Genomic DNA, 18,830 nt, shown 5'->3' with positions numbered 1-18,830 from the left:
CCTGCTGAAAACTTGCATTTCTTTTTAGTTTTCTAGATAAACCTCTCCAGCAAAGACAGACATAGCTGTCTTTAATCAATATATTAGGCAGAAGGACCTACAAGACACACTGTCTGCATGGCTCCTTTAATTTTTCCACATTAAGAGAGAGCTGATGAAGTCCTCACAAGAAAATTGCTATAGCATAATCTGAGTTTGTATTTTGTATTTCATCAACCAATTATAAGTTCTCTTACAAGAACAACAGAGAAATAAAAGCTATTATTGAGGTCTGTCTTGAATCTCATCTATTTAGGTCTGTCTTGAATCTCACCTAAGTAGAAGTCTGCTACTCTAAATCCTGAATTATATGGAAAGGATTGGTTTTTTCCACCAAATTTCTTTATGTTCCTTGGACTGCAAACTAAATTGAAACCAGGCTGCCAGATGTAAGAAGCTGATACCACCAGCAGATCAAGCATGCCAGCATCTACCACTGTTGCTAGGAAAGATCTTCATGATACTTGAATAACCCATGTTTCATGGGTTAAAATCTTAACCAACTTCAAGACTACAATGAGTATTCACTGAAATGTCAACATCTCTGTGTTATGTGAACTAACTCTAGAAATCTCTGAAATCCAAACAGATCCGTTAGACTGCAGCTCAAAGCTAAGAGAACAATCTGCACAATACGAGCTACAGTCCTCCAGAAATTGTAAAAGATTCTTACTGAACACCAGACCCTAAAATATTTTTGTCTTAAAATAAAGCAAGTTAGCACATTTCAGAGAAAAATGTACCATTCTTGTGAAAGGCAATGTTACTATATTCCACAGTAAGTGTCCAGAACACTGAAGCTCTGTGGCGCTTCCAGGAGCCCCCATTTGGAACGCCCAAGCTTAAAAGGGCTTTTTTATTTGGACACTCCATTATTTTTTTTTTCCACAACTATTGAGGCTAAATGACTAGGCAGGCTCCATTCTGGAGCCCACTATTTCCCTTGGATTTACAGGAAATCCAGTTGTTGCTCAGCTAAATATGCCATGAATTGTAAACAAAATATGTGATTAGTTTTCACGAGGTCTGCTCTACTCAGCGGGGTAAAAGAAGTGCTAGTTCCTAAGCATGTTTTATCTAGGCTTTATTTCTGTCCCGACAGATATTTGGAAACACTGACTTCTGTTGTTACTGTTGAATTCATGACCTCATTTACTCAGTAGCCTTTCAGAAGCAACAAGGGAAATGATGTTGATGGGGTTCTTCAGGAACTGACGGCAGCTGTGTTAAACAAAAGCCTTTTGCAACATTTCTCTCCAACTTGGCACCAGCTTCTCTATGACTACATCTAAAGTCCAGTTTCTAGCAGTAGCTCAATTTACAGGCAGGAAGTATTTGGAAGATTTGGACGAAAAGATCACGTTATGCAGCTTGTTTCAGTAGGACCAATTTGCTAAGTGTTTTAACTCTCCCTTTTGGTTGATGAATATTTAATGTGTTAAGTATGAGGAACATTCAGTATTCACTAGACCAAAACTAACCTTAGGAAGTTTTTGAAGGGAGGTTAATTTACTATAAAACTCCTGAATTTGCTTTGCTTTCTTTTGCATATAGGTTCTCTGTGTACACTACACAACAGCTCCTATTGGGAAAAGTATAACCATGTTGTTATACAGTGTAAATAGGAAAATATCCTGATGGAACTATTGAAAGCAAACTTTTTCTTAAAAGAGTGAAAAAGGAAGCAAGGGAAATGTACTCTGTAGGAAATGTATAGTATTGCATTCCATCACAGACCCATATGATGCTTTTTTCAAGCCTTGTAATGGAGTGGACTTGGTGTTCCGTTTGCTCCATGCCTGAGAGGCAGCTTATTCCTACCTTGCAGAGTGTTTAAATAAGCTCTATATGTGTGGACTGGTACGGCAGATTTCCATTTATCCAATGTAACTATGAGTTTCTTACTACATTATATGAGTCTAATATCTTTAATTTTCACAGCTCTGATTTCAGTAACTTTTTGTGGAATTCAGTTACACATTATATTATGTATAACATGTGAAAAAACAAGACTCCTGAAGTAAATTCAGTATTATGTGTTGCCTTGTGATTTCACTGGACCTATTCATTATTTTGCATGTAAATAGGAGTCTCTGAATTAATTTTCTTTGTCAACTATACTGCATACTTCCACTGCATTTCCCCTGAAACAGCAATACTGTCTCTCAGGATATCACTATGAAATGGCAGGTAGGAGAGTCAACTGAACCAAACCAAATGTGTTCCAATAAAAAGGGAGCAGTAACTCCAAAGGACTCATCGTGACTCTCGTTTCACATCCCGTTCTTTCCAAAATGCAGTATTTCATTAGATTGTTAGAAAATAAGCCTGTGTTACTGGGCTCATTAGATTTTGTTTTGTGCAGAGTCAAGTTTCCATTTTACTCCACTCAATGGCTTGTACTGTCTTAACATGTCTTTTCTTGATTGGGTTAGAACATTTTCAACTCCACTACATGGAAATACAGTCTGGATTTTTCGTCTAACATGCATTCCCCTGAATTTCCTTGAAGGTGCTCCTCTAGTCCATTTAGGTAGCTATAAATTCCTCAGTCTGAACAATCACCCTCCATTGAATTATATTATTTTTCTCAAAATATATTTTGTTGGCAAGTTTAAGGACTCATACACATCAGTTCCGTTATTTGACCCCTGTACCATCCCTTGAAAGCTGTTTCCTTTAAAACAAGACATAGCTGTAATATCCTCTATGTTCCACTCAGTAGAACACACAATTCCAAGCGAGATTGTCAGTGATTCAGAAGCTCACTGCCAAGATGCTTCTCACCTATAACTCACTGGTTTTCAGATGTCTCACTCTGTTTATGTACCATTTTTTTTACTTTTCAGTCTCTGACACTGCTTCATCTCCAGTACACAGAAGACTTAGATCAAAACTACCTGTCATTTCCAAATCTGAGCAGTGCCCAGTCAAAGACCTGCTCCCCTAGCTCTGGTATTGTGCCCATGGTAAAAGTGAAGCAAGCATTGTCATACCACTGCCAGCAGGGAAGGGAGAGCTTACGGCCAGGGTAGACTGTTCCCATGCAGAGTTTCTAGATGTCTAGAGTTCCTAGATGTCTTTGAGCTGAAATAAACGCTATAAGTAATGTTTAGTTCTTACTACCTAAAGAACAGCCAAAATCCACCTTTCTTGGAGTCATGGTGAAAAAACACTCAAGGGGTTTATTTTCCAGGCACCAAAGGCAGACACCACTGTTCTTCTATAGCAAGTCTGAACAACTGCATTCAGCCAAAGTCACTCCTGTGCTACGTTGTGTGTGTTTATCTTGGGTTTTCAAATTTTGTACCAGCCCACTCTACTTTGCCCTTCTTTTCCAGGTCAGAAATGGTGAGACTGCAGGTTCCCTCAAGAGGCAGCCCGGAGCAGAGGGAGGGAGCAGCCCTACCCAACAGGAGATGCTCCCTGTCTGGTGTGCAGCAGGACCGACGGTCTCCCACCGGTGTAGCTGGGCTTTCTGAGAATGGTATCCAACCCAGTACCCAACTGCTTCTTTTCCTCACTGATTCCTAAGAACCTCAGCAGAAAAGCTAATGTAGATATTAAACCACCAAACCCACAAACCAATCCTAATGCACCCTGAAATCCTAGACCCAAATAAAAGGTAATATCCCAGCTTTCTGCTTCTCACTCCCCACATAATTTTATGTTTAATAGAAGAGTGAAGGTATCGCTTAGAGCTATCACTTAGAGAGGTCTAGAGTACAAGTCTGCTGAGGAGGGTCTGGGGGAGCCTGGAGCAAAGGAGGCTCAGGGGAGACCTTCTGGCTCTCCACAGCTCCCTGACAGGAGGCTGGAGCCAGGAGGGCGTCAGTCTCTTCTCCCAAGGAACAAGTGACAGGACAAGAGAAAACAGCCTCAAGTTGCACCAGGGGACATTTAGGTTGGACATTAGGAAAAATTAAAGGGTTGTCAGGCTGCTCCAGGCAGTGGTGGAGTCCCCATCCCTGGAGGGGTTTCCAGGCTGTGGAGATGTGGTGCTGAGGGACATGGGTCAGGTGGGACCTGGCAGTGCTGGGTTAGTGGTTGGACTTGATGATGTGAAAGGTCTCTTCCAAGCAAAATGATTCTGATTTAAAACTGTTTTTTTCCCCATACAATTCATCTCACTGTAACTTTTTTGCTGGCTTAAATGTTTGAAGTTTTTGTTTCTTTGTAAATAAAACCTCAGAACTTCAGCTAAAACAATTTCCAAGGAAGCCATTTGCAGTTAATATTCTGTATAGTCACACTCTTTGGAAATGTTGTGGCTGTTGCAGTAACTCTGACAAGGTCCAGCCTGTTCAGCAGATGTAGTGCTGTAACATCCCATGCTTGCCATTCCTCATGGGACTGCAGGAAGACTTCTTTGAAAGTCTCCTGAAATCATGGGCTTTGCCAGGGCTTCTTCTCACTATCCATGACCTCGACCAGGCATTTGTAGAGCAGTTAGAAGGGCTCTCAAAGAACCAGCAGTTTGGGAGGGAGGTGGGTTGGTGGTGTCATTTAACAGCTGTAATGATGACACATTATTTTTGAAAGCCACCTAAGAGACCCAACGCCTTTCATTATTTTTTTTTCCCCCTGGATGGTAGTTTACAAGCCAAGTAGAAAGCAAATGCAAAGTCTGACTTCACTTCGGTGATTTTGGTTTTTTTGGACGTATCTAGTTCAAAGAAGACAAAAGCACTTATGTGACATTACTGCAGGCTGGATAACAATATATAGTGGCAAAAAAATCAGATTTTAGGTGTGTATTGAACGGAGCTGGCAATCAGCTGCTTGGAATTGTGAAAAAGAATAACGTGTAACTACAATGAACATTGTAGCACCTTCTCCATGTGGCTAGACTTAGAAAATAAGCCTGTTTTTACAAATATTTTCATCAAATCAAACACTTTATGAGGTCTGAAGACAGTTTCCATGTCTAACCTACAGTACCCATACTCCAACTACAAACAACTTTTTAGCAAAAGCTTTTCAAACAAGTAAATCATGAGTTTATAGACTGAAAAACACGAAAAAGTTTTTCATCAAATAAATTCATGCAGAAAAAAAAATAACTCAGGAAGATGAACAAATAAAGTGTGAATATCTGGGACAAACTTAGATATACTAGATGGAGAATGATTTATGATTTTTTTATATATGTGGTAATAAATATTAATTTCTTAGAGGAGAAGAGCACTTGCATCAATGGAATTGGGTAAATTATTCTACAGTAGCTAGTTTACAGATCAATGCCTCAACAGCACAATAATAAAGTGCTCTGATTCTACTGACAGAATATTTTTTTAAATATTAGCTTAGTAGAAGAACTTTAATAAAATACTGGCTGTAAAAAAGATGCATGGGAAGTTTTGTTTTCCTCTCTGGTTTCCAGCCCTGCTAATCATAACCTACAAGGGGGATGCAATCGATAGTGTCCTTTGTGTACACAACTGATCCAAGCAAAGGATATTCCTGTAGGGAAGGCAGGAAGGGAGGAAGAAAAAAGCATTACAAGTGCCTTAGCTACCTCTGCATGAAGGCTGCATGTGACTCACGAGCCTTTCCCTCTGTTTTTAAAACCCTAAACTGAGTGTCTGCTGTGCCAGATGCTGCAATTAATGTACTGGATTAAAAAGTTTGAAGCTCTTCAAGGAATCCCTTGTATTGGGTGATCAATTCTCATGGCTGACACAAGTGTTGTGAATGCTGATCATTACCCCTTGGAACTCCTGTGGCAGGAAAATAAATTATGGTAGAGAAAGTTCACTACTAATGTATCATAGATTGAAAATAAAGTACTTTTTTTTGTTGCTTTGGCCATGCACAGCCTCACGGAAAGAAAGTGCTCCTAATAAATCAGGCTGTTCAGGTTGCCATAAAAATGCAGACATCAATTCGCTAACTAAAGAGCAATAGTACATGCAGCTAAGCTTTGTTCCTGCTCAGGCAATAAGTTATGGAATGTGCTAAGCTATAAATTTGGCACATTGAATGCTACTGAAATAAAAATTGCGTTAACAAACATATGCCAGGTGTTAACCAAAAGAGGAAAAAAAAAACCAAACCCAAACACAAAACTAGGTAATTTTTCCTTTGTAGCTGAAAATAGACCTGAGCAAGGATTAAAGGCACTGCGGCATGAGGCTGCTGCAGCAGTGGGACCCTGCTGCTGGCACAGGGCTGGCCACCACCCAGAACTTCAAACAGCAACGACCGGAAGCGGTATTTTAGCTGGAACTGCAAGTGCTCGTGTCCCTGCAAAGTCACTTTCCCAGGAGACCCTGCTGGATGACTCATCCCCTTGAACCCTCCCTCCTTGGGCTGAAGGAACTAAGTATGCACAGTGCGTGTAGTGCTACCTAAGGTCAAATGTGTTTCAGTGTTTGAAGAAATAACAGCATTTGACTTCATCATGCTGTTAGAATTCATTAAACCTGTTTAATCAACCGACAGTGATTAAGAGGAATAATTATAAAATTTAAAATCATGTTGAAATTGGCTTAGCCTGGTGTCAACTCAGAATAAATGTTCAGAATAAAGACTTGACCAGTGCTTTTCAGGTACACAAGGTTGAAGACTCCCAGTAAGTTACAAGTACCATAACCACTGAGTCATAGAATGGTCTGGGTTGGGAAGGACCTTAAACATCACCTAATTCCAAGCCCCCTGCCATGGGCAGGGACACCTCCCACTAGAGCAGGTTGCACAAGGCCCTTCATGATGTTGCACTAGGGTTTTCACAACCTCCCTCCTTTCTGCCTCAGTTCCAGGAGTTTAGGTTGCAGCAGTTCGGGGTGGTTGTGCTGTTGCTAAGTGGTTGTTGGTTTCTCGAGCAGAGGATCAGCTGTTCCGCTCTGTGGAGGGCCAGGCTGCCTCTGATGAAGAGGAGGAGAAGTGGACAGGACACCAGCCATCTCAGGTGGACGAAATGAAGAAAATCCTGGGCAATCTCCCTTGCTGTGGCAGCGGGTAGGTTTAGGAGATGTAATGGAATGTGAGCTCTTTGCAAAGATCATTTCATGCCCTGAAGGTGCCATGGCTTCAGTAAGAAGCTGTAATGCTGTATAGCAAAATCAGCAGTCTCCTTGGCCCACCCATTCCAGCTCATGGGAAACGTGCTGGATATTCCCCCCAAACCCTAACCAGCATCGACCAGGAGGCTGATTTGTGCTCTGGGCTGACAAGACTTTTGAAGGAAAATATTTAAAGACAGACCTTTGTTGTGAGGTTTCACTAACACTTTTTTTTTTAATGCATATGTAGATGTGATGAAAAAATGTGGAAAAAGCTGATGTCTTACTTGGAGACCACCAATCCTGACGACTATGAAACTGCCCCTGCGGAGCTTACAGAGAGAATCACACCACTAACCGAGCAGCTGGAGCTTAAAGGGCACGAGGTGAAAACACTGGAAACAAATATGGAAGAGGTAAAAGGTGCCAGGCAGAGCCTGGAGGAGTTTTTATATACCTTTAAGCAGCTGCGTTTATCTGCATGTCCATTTGTATTTTATTCTGGCCATTCCACGCTCTGCTGCTGATGCTGTTGGTTTGTCAGCTCGAACATGTCATGCTTTGCTGTCACACCCACGTTTCCAGTCAGGTTCCCACCTGAACCTCCATTTGTTTGGAGGATGAGACCTACACCAAGCCCAGGCTCTTCACACATCATCCTTTATTTACATGGGTTAAGGTGTTCACTGACACTAGGTTTGGGAAGACCCAGCAGACCAAAGAGCTCCACATTAGCCATAGGGTTACTTTCCGTGGTTCCTCAGCTGGGGATGAAACTCTCCCCATGTCCTACCACATCCAGCTGCTCTGGCAGCACAGTAACTTCTCCAGAAGCCCCTCCAGCTGTCTGAGATGCAGGGCTCACTGATTTGGAATCCTTGGAGGAAATCAGCCAGTTTACTCTGGCTGGTTCTCAGGATTAGACTGATATAGTTATAAATAAATAAAAGCACTAACTCTCAGGCCTAGCAGCATGTTGAGCTTCCTTCCATTCAGCAGAGGCTACAGCCGCAGCAGGTAAAAGCCCCAGTGCAGCATCCCAGTCGTCCCATGTGATCTTATTAATTAAATGCTGCAAACTTCAGCCATCAGTGGGCACAGATTTAAATGCTAGCAATCTTTCTGGGAAACAACAGTTGAGCATTGGATGCATTGCTCCGTCTGCATGGTCTTCAGGTTCAGCCACTGCTTTTTCAGTACTTTATGCCCCTTCTTTAAAAAGAGCTTAAAAATTTCAGTAGTTCCTGAAGGATTATATTTAAATTGATAAACTGTTTAAAGTAAGAGTAAAATATTCAGCTTCTTTACTTGTTGGCATCTTTTGATTTATCAGTATTTCATGTCATTTTCTCCCTTGACTACAATAAATGGAAGAGTTTTTGTGAGGAAAAAAAATTAAAAACAGAATAAATTCATACTTAGGTCTTACACAATTTGAAGTATTCAGTAACAACTGACTTCTGTAATACTCCTTAGAGCAACACAAAGCTTCCTTCTCTGCTGCTTAACCTCAGCTCACATAAAAAACTACATGTATTCTTTTACCTACAGGAAGGAGCTGCTTTCCTGTAGGTAATGCCAGTTTTCCTCTTCTCCTTTTTTTCCATTCAGAGTTACTCATCTTCTTCTGTGGTACCATACTGCTTTCTTTTTAATATCTGCAGATGGATATCAGTTCTGCACACCTTGTTCAGAAAATGACCATTGTTGATAGATTAATACAAAATGCCAGGACAGAAAAGGAACCTCTTTCTCTTGATTTAAAGACAAGCAGGGAGGTGAATCAGACAGTGCCAGCCCACTGTGACATGAATTTAAAATCAGCAGGATGAATCATTTGGAGCCTGTTACAAGTTTATTCTTAAACCTCTCATTTGTGTCTTGTGTGCAGTTATAGGTATTTTTCTTTTGGTGCTGCAAAAGAGACAGGCAAGTAATAAATAATCCCTTTCAGGAAGCAACACAAAGCAAATTGGAAGATTGATAAATGCTCTCTCACCTAACTGCCAAATAAATGTATTGGCTTAATAAATAAACCACCAAGAACACTTTGTCTGATGACCTGACAAAAACACATTATACATTGCTCTAAATACTTCTATTTGGGCCTGCTCAATGCTGAAAATTAGACAAATAACAACAAAGCTCACAAGTAACAAACTCATCAGGCAAGCAAAGAACACTCTCAAATACTGATTAATAATTGCTTCAGTCTAAGATTTGGAGATCAGTCTAGAACCAGGGGATAAAAGAGTTCTGAAATATGCAAGGTCTAGGAAGTTCTGCTTTCCAACCACTGAACATTTAAAAATAGCTTCTACTGAAGACACGGTGATGAAGATGGAGAAAACATGAGTGAATTCTAAAAATAAAGCCATATGTTTCCCAGCGAGCATTGCAGAGAAATGCTGTTTTGCCAGTGACCAGGCCCAACAAAAATGATAGCACCAGCAGGAAGATGAACCAATACACAGACTGTATTGTAGACAAGGACATTCCATGAATGATCACTGGGGGTACAAACAGATCAGTCAGCTGGTACATAAACAATACCACCCCCAAAGATCCCACAAAAGATGTGACTCGGCCCACAACAGGTGGTACAAACAGAGAACCAAGGTTTCCCACAGTTGGCATGGGAAACAGCCAAACCAGCAAGTTAAATACATAAGAGAAAGGTGCCCACATGGCGACTCTCACCCGATCAGCCCGCGTTCACAAAGCTCTAAACAGACTGGGGCCCAGCTCCAGGGAGAGTCAGGAGGTCTGCCCTGAACCAGGAAGCTCTGTGGAGTGCACTCCACAGACAGACACTACTGCCTCCCAGCTTTTACCCCCAAGCAGACACCTGACCTTTGTCAACTCAATGCGGGACCCCTGGGGCTCATTTCCCTTATGGCTCTCCCTGCAGGGCCGGCCGCACCCCGGGGGAAGCTCTAAGGCAAACTCACCACCTCTGTATGAAGGGCTGTGGGAATCACCCATATGTCAACCTTAATTCAGGGGCTTGGGGTTCAAACTCCAGCATTTCAAATGCCAATTATTTTCCATAAAAGCTTGCATACAAACTGCCAGCTTAATTAAAAAGACAATTAGTTTATGGCCAGCCATACAGGGTCAAACAGAAAGTTCATCCTAATATCACGCGCCTGATGTAGAGCAGCAGTTGCTTAGAGAAAAGCAATGAGAAATAGTACAGAAGATTTTCCTCTTGGTATTACTGGCCTGGTTCCCAAAACACCATGGACAGACACATCTTAGACTGGTTGGTGCATGGAGTGTCATGTTTAATGGCCAGTATTTGAGCTATTTACCATGAACTCACCTCTCCTTTCTTTAAAGCCAGCGATGTTTTCGGTAGCTTAGGGCAAGGGCTCCCACGTGCTAGGCAGGAAGGTTTTGAGGGTTTGGTTTTGTTAGCTTAAAATCTGCTGCCTGTTCATCTGCCATCACCTTGGATTTGACTTGGGAATCAGCAAATGAGCTTTTCCTCATAATTTTATAGACTTTTACTACCAGAAACACTGCCTCAGCTATCACCATTCCTAGTGTGCCTCAGCCCTCTTGCTATAGAAACCATTACTTCTCTTGTTCTGTTTTACTCTTCCATGTACTTTTCAAGCTCTATAACCCTTTTTCAAGGAGAAGAACTAAAAATATGTGTAGTGCTTCCATACAAGCTCTTCATCACATAATCATCATTTCTGGTTTGCCCCTAGTTTCTTTTCTAATAGCTCCTAGCACAGATCCCTTTGATGGCTGCTGACTGCTGAACTGTGTTCAGGAGATTACAGCTCTTCTAGATCTCCATCTTGAGCAGTAGTCATCACCAGTGCATATGTATAGTGCCTTTCCTACCTGCCTTACTGTGCATTCCTGATGCTGAATTCCATCTGCCCTTGTATTGCCCATAGCTATTCAATAGCTGTGATTCTCCACAGGCAGCTTTAGTTTTGATTGCCTCCACAACACTGTATTGAGCACAAATGTAAATACTTGGAAATTCATCTTTTTCAAAAATCATTTATGAATATGGTGAACAGCTCAGGTCTCAACCCACCTCCTTGTGAGACCCTGAGGATTATCTGTGAACCCTTCTGTGCTGGTCTGTCACTCTGTGCTCTGCCCTAGCTCTGAACCAGCTGAAAGTCCACGGCAGGATCTGTGCTACTGCCCTGTGGCAGCTTCATTTATTTCCTTGAGCCTTTGGTGATGAATCTTATCAAAAGCTTTTTACAGACTCAAACTACATTCTATCAGCTGAATTAACAGTATTCCTACACATACATAGACCCTTTCAAAGAATTTGGACAGATTCTCCACTATGTCCCTCTCTGTACTCTCCAAGTCCCTGCTCCATGGCAGTTCCTACCCTTTTGCCTGACAGAATTACTGACCCTCTGTTCCTCAGATCATCTCTGCAGCCTCCTGTACAAACTGGTGCTCCCCTTGCCACCCTCCAGTCCTTCCAGGGGAAAATGATTCAAAAGATAAATTGTGCAGCACAGTTCTGTGCTTTGTTCTGCTGTTCAGTTACTGGCTTCTTCTTGTTCTGAAAATGTTTCTCAAGTTCTTTGCTTGAAAAAATGGCTCTAATATGAGAGGCTCCTCAACTTCCATGGAAAATACAATAGAACTGTTTTGTCTTACATTCCTTAAGGGATTTTTTTATATTAATTTTTCTTCATCCTAGATGGCTTTGTACACACTACTCTGGAGCTCAGATTTCCCCCATGGCATTCTCCATGTTTATAAGAGGGATGGATATCAGCAGCTGACTTCTTCTCAAAGCTGGTGTTTGGCAAGGCACCCCACAGAGGACAGAGAACCTCTGGGCAGCTCTCTGGGAATGGCAGTTTTGCCAGCAGGACCAAAGCAGCAGCTAAGGGATGTCAGGAGTGCAGGACCAGGACAGATGAGCACCCAGTATGAATTTCCATGAGTATTTAACTGCATATTGGAAAAGTCTGTTTTGCATCTACAACCAATCATAGAATCACAGAATGGTTTGGGTTGGAAGAGACCTTAAAAATCATCTAGTTCCAGGCCCCCTGCCATGGGCAGGGACACCTCCCACTAGACCACATGGCTCAAAGCCCCATTCAACCTGGCCTTGAACACCTCCAGTGATGGAGCATCCACAACTTCTCTGGACAACCTGTTCCAGTGTCTCACCACCCTCATAGTTGAGAACTTCTTAATTTCTCACTTAAATCTCCCCTTTTCCAGTTTGAAGCCATCGCCCCTCATCCTATCACTACAAGCCCTTGTAAAAGGTCTCTCCCCAGCTTTCTTGTAAGCCCCCTTCAGATACTGGAAGGCCACAAGGAGGTCTCCCTGGAGTCTTCTTTTACCTCTCTGTTATTTGATATGACACTGCTTCAGCTGTCCAGGGGAACAAAACTACTTCGTATGTTTAGTGGATGTCTGTGCCAGGTGGGATTTACAATGTGGATGCAATCTGCAGTATCATAAAGGAAACCATGTTCAATTCATTGAAGACTTCCCATGGCCTCTGGAGTATCTGTCACATCTCAGTTCAGCTGCTGCCCTGTCGATGGGGACAAAGTTGGCTCTCCATATGGGAATGTGGTCATCTAGCAGGGGTGTTCAGACAGGGATGCTGAAATCATGGTTTGGCAGAGGGACTAGATGAAGTGATCCAAACTTCTGTTGCTGTTGTATGGCTCAGAGGAGCTGAAGCACCTCACAGGGCATTAAAAAGTGCACAGATTAAGGCCTTCAGCTTTTCAAGTTCAACTCTCTCCTTAGTTATCTCTAAAATGGCAATAAGGATAAAAGATGACAACAAAAAGGGGTTAACAGAGCCAAGGAATTCAGCATTTACCCCACCTGATTTTGTTTCTCAGTGTCATATTAATAGATACGTTTAGATAGTGTTTGCAACAAGAAATTGCAAAAAAAAAAAATTCATAATGCTAGGCACAGTAATAATTGCAAAATAAGTTTCCTTTTATTAATAAACTTGAAATCTGTCAGCACTCTCAAAGGTCCAGAATTAATATTCAAGTGACGTACTTTCCAGGGAAAATGCTTTTCAGAAAGCTCTTTTTAGCAGCCTGGCCACATATCTGCCCCCGGCCTGGGTCGGTGACAAACGAAGATACTTTTGCCAATGGGATGGCAGCTTTGTAGTTCAAAACATGTCACTTAGCTCTTGCATTGAAACAAAAGCAGCATTGCAAATCCTGACCATTTTTTCCACAGGGAGGTCTGAGACAACGGAGAGGTCAGCTTTAGCTCTGGGAGCTCCAGGTCTGAGGAGACTTCTCCTGCCCAGGATTTCTGTACTGCTCAAAAGTCGTGTTGAATCTGGACTTTTCTGTGCATAGCTGCAAACCAGTGCTTCACCAAGCACGCAGGCCAGTGTTTTGCAGAATTCTCATCTTCCATTTTTTTCCTTAAGACACTTATTTTAACCAAAATACTTAAGTGGAATTAGTTAATGGCCTTCTTGTTTCGCTGACTGTACAGATGATTGATATGTAGGAGTTGCAAGCCAAAGATATGATTACACTGGTGAGGACACACACATTAGTTATGCTTTTAGAGGATGACAGGAATGCAAATTATTAGAAAACAGAAATAGTAATGCTAGTATTTAAAATTTCTGCCTGATCTGCTTGCATCCAGTGTTGAATGAGCTGCTGTTACGTGCCAGAGCAAAGCATGCATTTCCCAGCAACTACTGATTGTGCATGCTATCTAAGACATTAAGACATGTAATTCCTTTTGGGAGAACCTTCTGGAGTGAACTGACATGTACCAGATAAGGGGGGAAAAGCAGCTTTGCAATTATCAGCCAAGAAGGTGAAAAGCTCCAGTGCTTTTAATTTCCTGTGTCATTGTCCAGATGAAAGGCCCATTGCTAGGTGAACTGCAGCAGAAGGTGGAGGAGACCGAATTGTTGAAGATGGAGCTGCAGATGTTGGAGACTGAGCGAGTTAGGCTGTCACTGGTGGAAGAAAAGCTCATGGATGTTTTACAGCTTCTTCAACAACTTCGAGACTTGGTATGGCAAGAAAGCAGTCCAGAGACCTAAAACTGGCTTTGGTAGTGTCCTGCCCAAACTAAAAAAGACATTTGCACCACCTATTAAGTTCAAAGTCCTTTACACCAGGACACATTTTTACATGTGTTTGCCCTGGGAAATTCCTGGTGATTGTAGAAAAACTTCAGAACCCTATGGCTGACTTTGTAAAAGAAGCCTAGAGATCTCCTTAGATCTGGATCTCCAAGATCTCATTATACTATAAACAAAAATTTAGAGGAAACAAAAAAAAAAAAAATTAAAAAAAATGCTAGTAATCAGAAAGATTCTAGATTATTTTTCCTTCTAGAAAAGGAGCTTCGTTCAACTGCATCCTAACATGACACCAAGTCAATGCTGAAGGGATAAAACTCTTTCTTTCCTGCATACCAATAAGGTATTTTTGGTAAGAAGTTTCTTACCCAGTTAATAACCCAAACATGGATTTATAAAAGCTGATGCATTAACACCAGAAAGACACAGCCAGTATGGTGGTTCTGTCCTTTAGAAAATCAGTTCAAATATTCTGTTTGAGAATGAAAAAAGTAAGGGCTGAACAAAAGATGGGCAAACTGGGTAATCTGCAGAACACTGGGTACGCTGGGAGCCACAGTGGACTGCTAGGAGCTAATTTATTTGCTAATGACTGGAGGTGGTCATCGGTTTTCAGCAAAGCTCTGCCTAATCTATGTGAAATGAGAATGCTTCCTCAGATGATCACTTTACTTGGTTTGAAGTACGCTCATGTTCCACTGATGACTCTAGGGAACAAGTGTAGTAGCTCAACATTTGGTAGCTTATTTTAGCACTTGACATGGAAATTCTCCTTTCATATGGCAAGTCTGACACATGCAGCAATATCAAGCCAGCAAAGGATTAAACCAGTAAAAGACTATGACTGGCAACAAGCATAATTTGCTCTTCATTATGTCATTCACTGGTCAGTTGTATCATTGCAAACCATTTCTGCTTAGGAGACAATCCATCAGATGTGTCACATCACAGTGATAACAGCACCTCATGCTCATCACTGCTGGAACCATGCCACCACATGCTGCAGCTCCCACGGCACCAACACAGGCAACGCTGCTGTCAGTGAACAAAACCACTCACACTACTCCCAGCAGAGTTTTGCAAGGCTCCCCTAAATCCCTGCTGGGTTATACTTCAGATGGAAGAAAGCTTATTCCTCGGAAACTCTGGGTTTAGGTGTCATTTCCCCGGTAGGTTCACCTTCATGTTTTAAATATCCCAAGCATCCCATTTGCAGCAGAAGCTGCCGCAAAGCAGTGACTATCCAAAGGCAAACACACATCCCATTAGGGCCATTAAAACCTCCCACTGTGTTGCAGAGGTCACGTGTAATCCCAGCCTGCTGCAGACTGATCCCCGCTATGCCCCAGCCCCAACTGGGGCAGGCAAGCAGAAGGTGGATAGATGGCCAGTGTCAGTAAGCAAGGCCAGTGTTGCCTGGACTGCTGGGAGGTACATCATCCCACTGCCAGAACATCTAGTTCCACTTCTGAAAGTTTCAACAAGAAGAGCCTGTCCCTGCAGATCCAGGCACTCAGTGCTCATTAACCTGATGCTCATTAAGCTGTGCACCTCTCCAAAAGCAGGCGTCAGTGGCTCAACTGCAGATTAAGAGAGTTTGTTTTCCCAGACACATTGTAGAAATGGCCCAACTGATTTCTAATATAAAACTATCAACAACAACAACAACAAAAAAAAATCCAAAGCCTAAGTAGTTTTTTCCAGCCTGTAATTTTGGCTAATGTTCATCACACCTCAGTATGTAACTCACATTGAGCCTGCTACATGCACACACAGTCTATTCTAATTTATTGATTCCCAACAGTTCCTAGATCAGCCACGTCTGACCAGCCTTTTTCTGAGATGACACCACAAAGTCTATCATAGAACCATAGCATCACTTCGGTTGGAAAAGACCTTTAAGATCATCAAGTCCAACCATTAACCTAACCCTACCGAGTCCACTGCTCCTTGCCACCTAGGTTTGTTTCGGCACACACTCTGGAAAATTCAGTATTTTCCAGTGAATGACTGTTCTTTCTCTTCCTATAACCACATTAAGGAACCACAGCCCACACCAACTGCCATTATTTGAGCATTAGCTAAGATAAAATGCTAGAAAATAAAGCCAATACCAAGTCTCCTGTTATCAGGATTCTGTTTCTTTTTGGTTGAATTGTCAAATGGAAATACACTGCGCATAGAATTTATTTCATACATTTAAAGCGGTGAAGGACATATTTGTGCCATAATATTATTTTGTTTTTTAAAGAACATATCTAAGCGAGCCTTGGGGAAAATCTTGCTGAGCACTTTGGATTCCTGCCGTGACCCCCAACCTGGTAAGAAAATAAATCATGTATAAAGACCAAGAAGCATCAAAAGTGTCCTTTTGGGAAAAACACTAGATAATGAACAGATGAGTAGGAAAAAAATATGTCAAATACTGGGGGACAACTAGGGAGACAGAAGGCACAAGATGATCACCTACAGAAGGCGATGGTTTCTAGTCTGTGACACATCAGGAACACATCCAGGGCTTTTTTTAGCCAAACTATAATCACAATTAGGAGGATATCATTAAATTAGCCTTAGGGGAACAAATCAGTATCCTGCTAATGTCTGTAGGGCTTCATTGATATGAGAAAATGGAAAGCATGACCAAGTATGTAAGGCACTCACTTATCACGTTTGCTTTCCCACTGTGTGTTGTACTCCCCTGCTGCCACACAAAGTTACACAAACCAGAATATTTCTGTAAAGAAACCAGCTCAGACCTGCACTCCTCTAATAATAGCCTTCCCTGTTCCTCACATGAGAATGAGAAGAAGAATTGCCAGCTCCTCTCCCTTGATGATGGCCTGGTGTAGGACCCACACAGGGACCACAGCCTGGAGGTCTAGGTTTGATTATTTGTTCCTATTAGCAGAGTATTTGTCTTTACCTTCAAGAAATGAACATCCTGTACCCAGCCTAAGAACATGGCTTGGAGGAGCTTTTAATATGCAGCCAGCAATCAAAGACAAGATTATAAAAGACTAGATGTGGCCTGAGGGTTTAATTTTGGAGAGTACTATTAACAATGATTTAGGGAGAATAACACAGGAACCCTCGTGGGGTTTGCAGTTTCAAAGCCTTGCTGTTAGTGGTGTCCAGCAGTTCAGGGCACAGGCTGCCCAGAGCTAAGCTGTGCTGTCTCAGCATGGCTGCAGAGGAAGAAAAGGCAAAGACAGACCTTTGTTGGCTCCAGGACACCAACACAGGGAGAAGATGTCTCTGAGCCATAGGTTAGATGTTCTCCTGGTGAGAAGAAGAGAAGAGGAGGTTGCTAGCATCCACAGCACACACGTGTCCAGAAGGTACCAGCACTTACCCTGCAGAGGAACACTGACTCCAAGGGATGGTGCTGAACCCAAGTGCCATCCTCTGTAACTGCAAGCACAGCTCAGCTTCCTAAACCCACACCAACAAGGGAAGTGACCTTGTGCAGCTCTCTGTCCATTCTGCACCATCATTGCCATGAACCATCTTCTCTGCTTCCAGTTTTCTGGCTGTGCATTTGACATGACTCAAGCAGCTTCCCTGAGTCTTTGTAACCAAATATCTTCTTCCTTTGTGACAAGACTAAGAGGATGGTTGGATTGTCAGCTCTTTGTTGTGACATGAAATAGTCTTTGTTCACTCAGTGGTCAGTGAATGAAGGAAGAGAACCAGTAAACAGTCCTTGAACCCAATTCAACTTGCATTTTTACAGGGACAGGATTTCATTATTTGGTCTCAACATTTAGGCCATTTATGATAATTACCTGAAATGGCACCTATGAAGAAAAGAGCTTGTGTCATGATTGTTAAACTGCAACTTTCTGTCTTTGTTCAAATTATAACATTTGCAATTTTCTTTCGAAAGGAAAAGCCCACCTCTTTGAAGTCCTAGACACTCTCCACCACGAGCTGACAGCCTGCGAACTCTTAAAAAGCCAGCCTCTGGAGAAGGCACAGAGCCACCAGTGCTTGTCTAACCCACTGGTGATCTCGTGCTGAGCAGCAGTGCCCACCACAACCCAGACCCCCAGCCCAGCAACGCTCCCCGCTCATTCCAGTGAAAACAACGGGTCCAAGCCAACGGAGCCCAGTGAAGGACCAGAGCCAGCGAAGGTTTGCTGCCTCTGGAGGAGCAGCGGCTCCACAGCTAACATCAGAACCCTCCCTGTCATGACCCACCGTCCCCCCAGCGTGAGGATTACGTAGTGATGTCTGTCTCTGGTGGAAGCATGACCGTCCTTATATGATGGCCCTGTAACTGTACCAGTTAACCCAATAAAACCCATTCCAAATACACCGACCTGACCTGTTTAGATTCCCAGCCTGGTCGCCGTGCTCTGGCTGGGCAGAGTTTCTAGCTTTTGTGACAGCTCTGTTCAAAAGCAAAATGCAGCCTGTGTTGTCACCAGCAAAGAAACCATGTCCTGAACACAGAAGGGACAAACCGACCGCACTATGAACATACACCAGGGAGGGTGCCAGCAGAGCAGGTTGTAAGGGCTCGTGTATGAAACGTGTTGGTGTGTGTCTGTATTTGTGATTCGATTATTCACTTTAACTCTGAAGTCAGATTTGTTATTGCTCTGCTGAATTTTCTATTTGCAATTATAGAGGTGCCTTAGAAATCTGGAATTCTTGTCTGACAATTTTACATAAAAAGT

At 42.4% G+C, this 18,830-nt stretch overlaps 1 protein-coding gene across 1 annotated transcript in view; it reads left to right on the top strand.

Moving 5' to 3' along the window:
• EFCC1 (EF-hand and coiled-coil domain containing 1) overlaps positions 1 to 18,168 on the top strand; it is a gene marked incomplete at its 5' end in the record, with an annotated part of 52,496 nt that extends 34,328 nt beyond the window's left edge. Inside the window, 6 exon segments of the mRNA XM_008935332.1 lie at positions 3,381 to 3,526; positions 6,867 to 6,999; positions 7,294 to 7,459; positions 13,918 to 14,076; positions 16,400 to 16,469; positions 18,035 to 18,168. Coding sequence (XP_008933580.1) covers positions 3,381 to 3,526; positions 6,867 to 6,999; positions 7,294 to 7,459; positions 13,918 to 14,076; positions 16,400 to 16,469; positions 18,035 to 18,168 — 808 coding nt within the window.
• Between the last annotated feature and the right edge of the window lie 662 nt (positions 18,169 to 18,830).

The sequence above is a fragment of the Merops nubicus genome, unplaced genomic scaffold (genome assembly GCF_000691845.1).
Source record: "Merops nubicus isolate BGI_N331 unplaced genomic scaffold, ASM69184v1 scaffold14602, whole genome shotgun sequence".
NCBI classification, from domain to species: domain Eukaryota; kingdom Metazoa; phylum Chordata; class Aves; order Coraciiformes; family Meropidae; genus Merops; species Merops nubicus.
The sequence above is the reverse complement of the archived record's forward strand: the minus strand, read 5'-3'. Positions and strand labels throughout refer to the sequence as shown.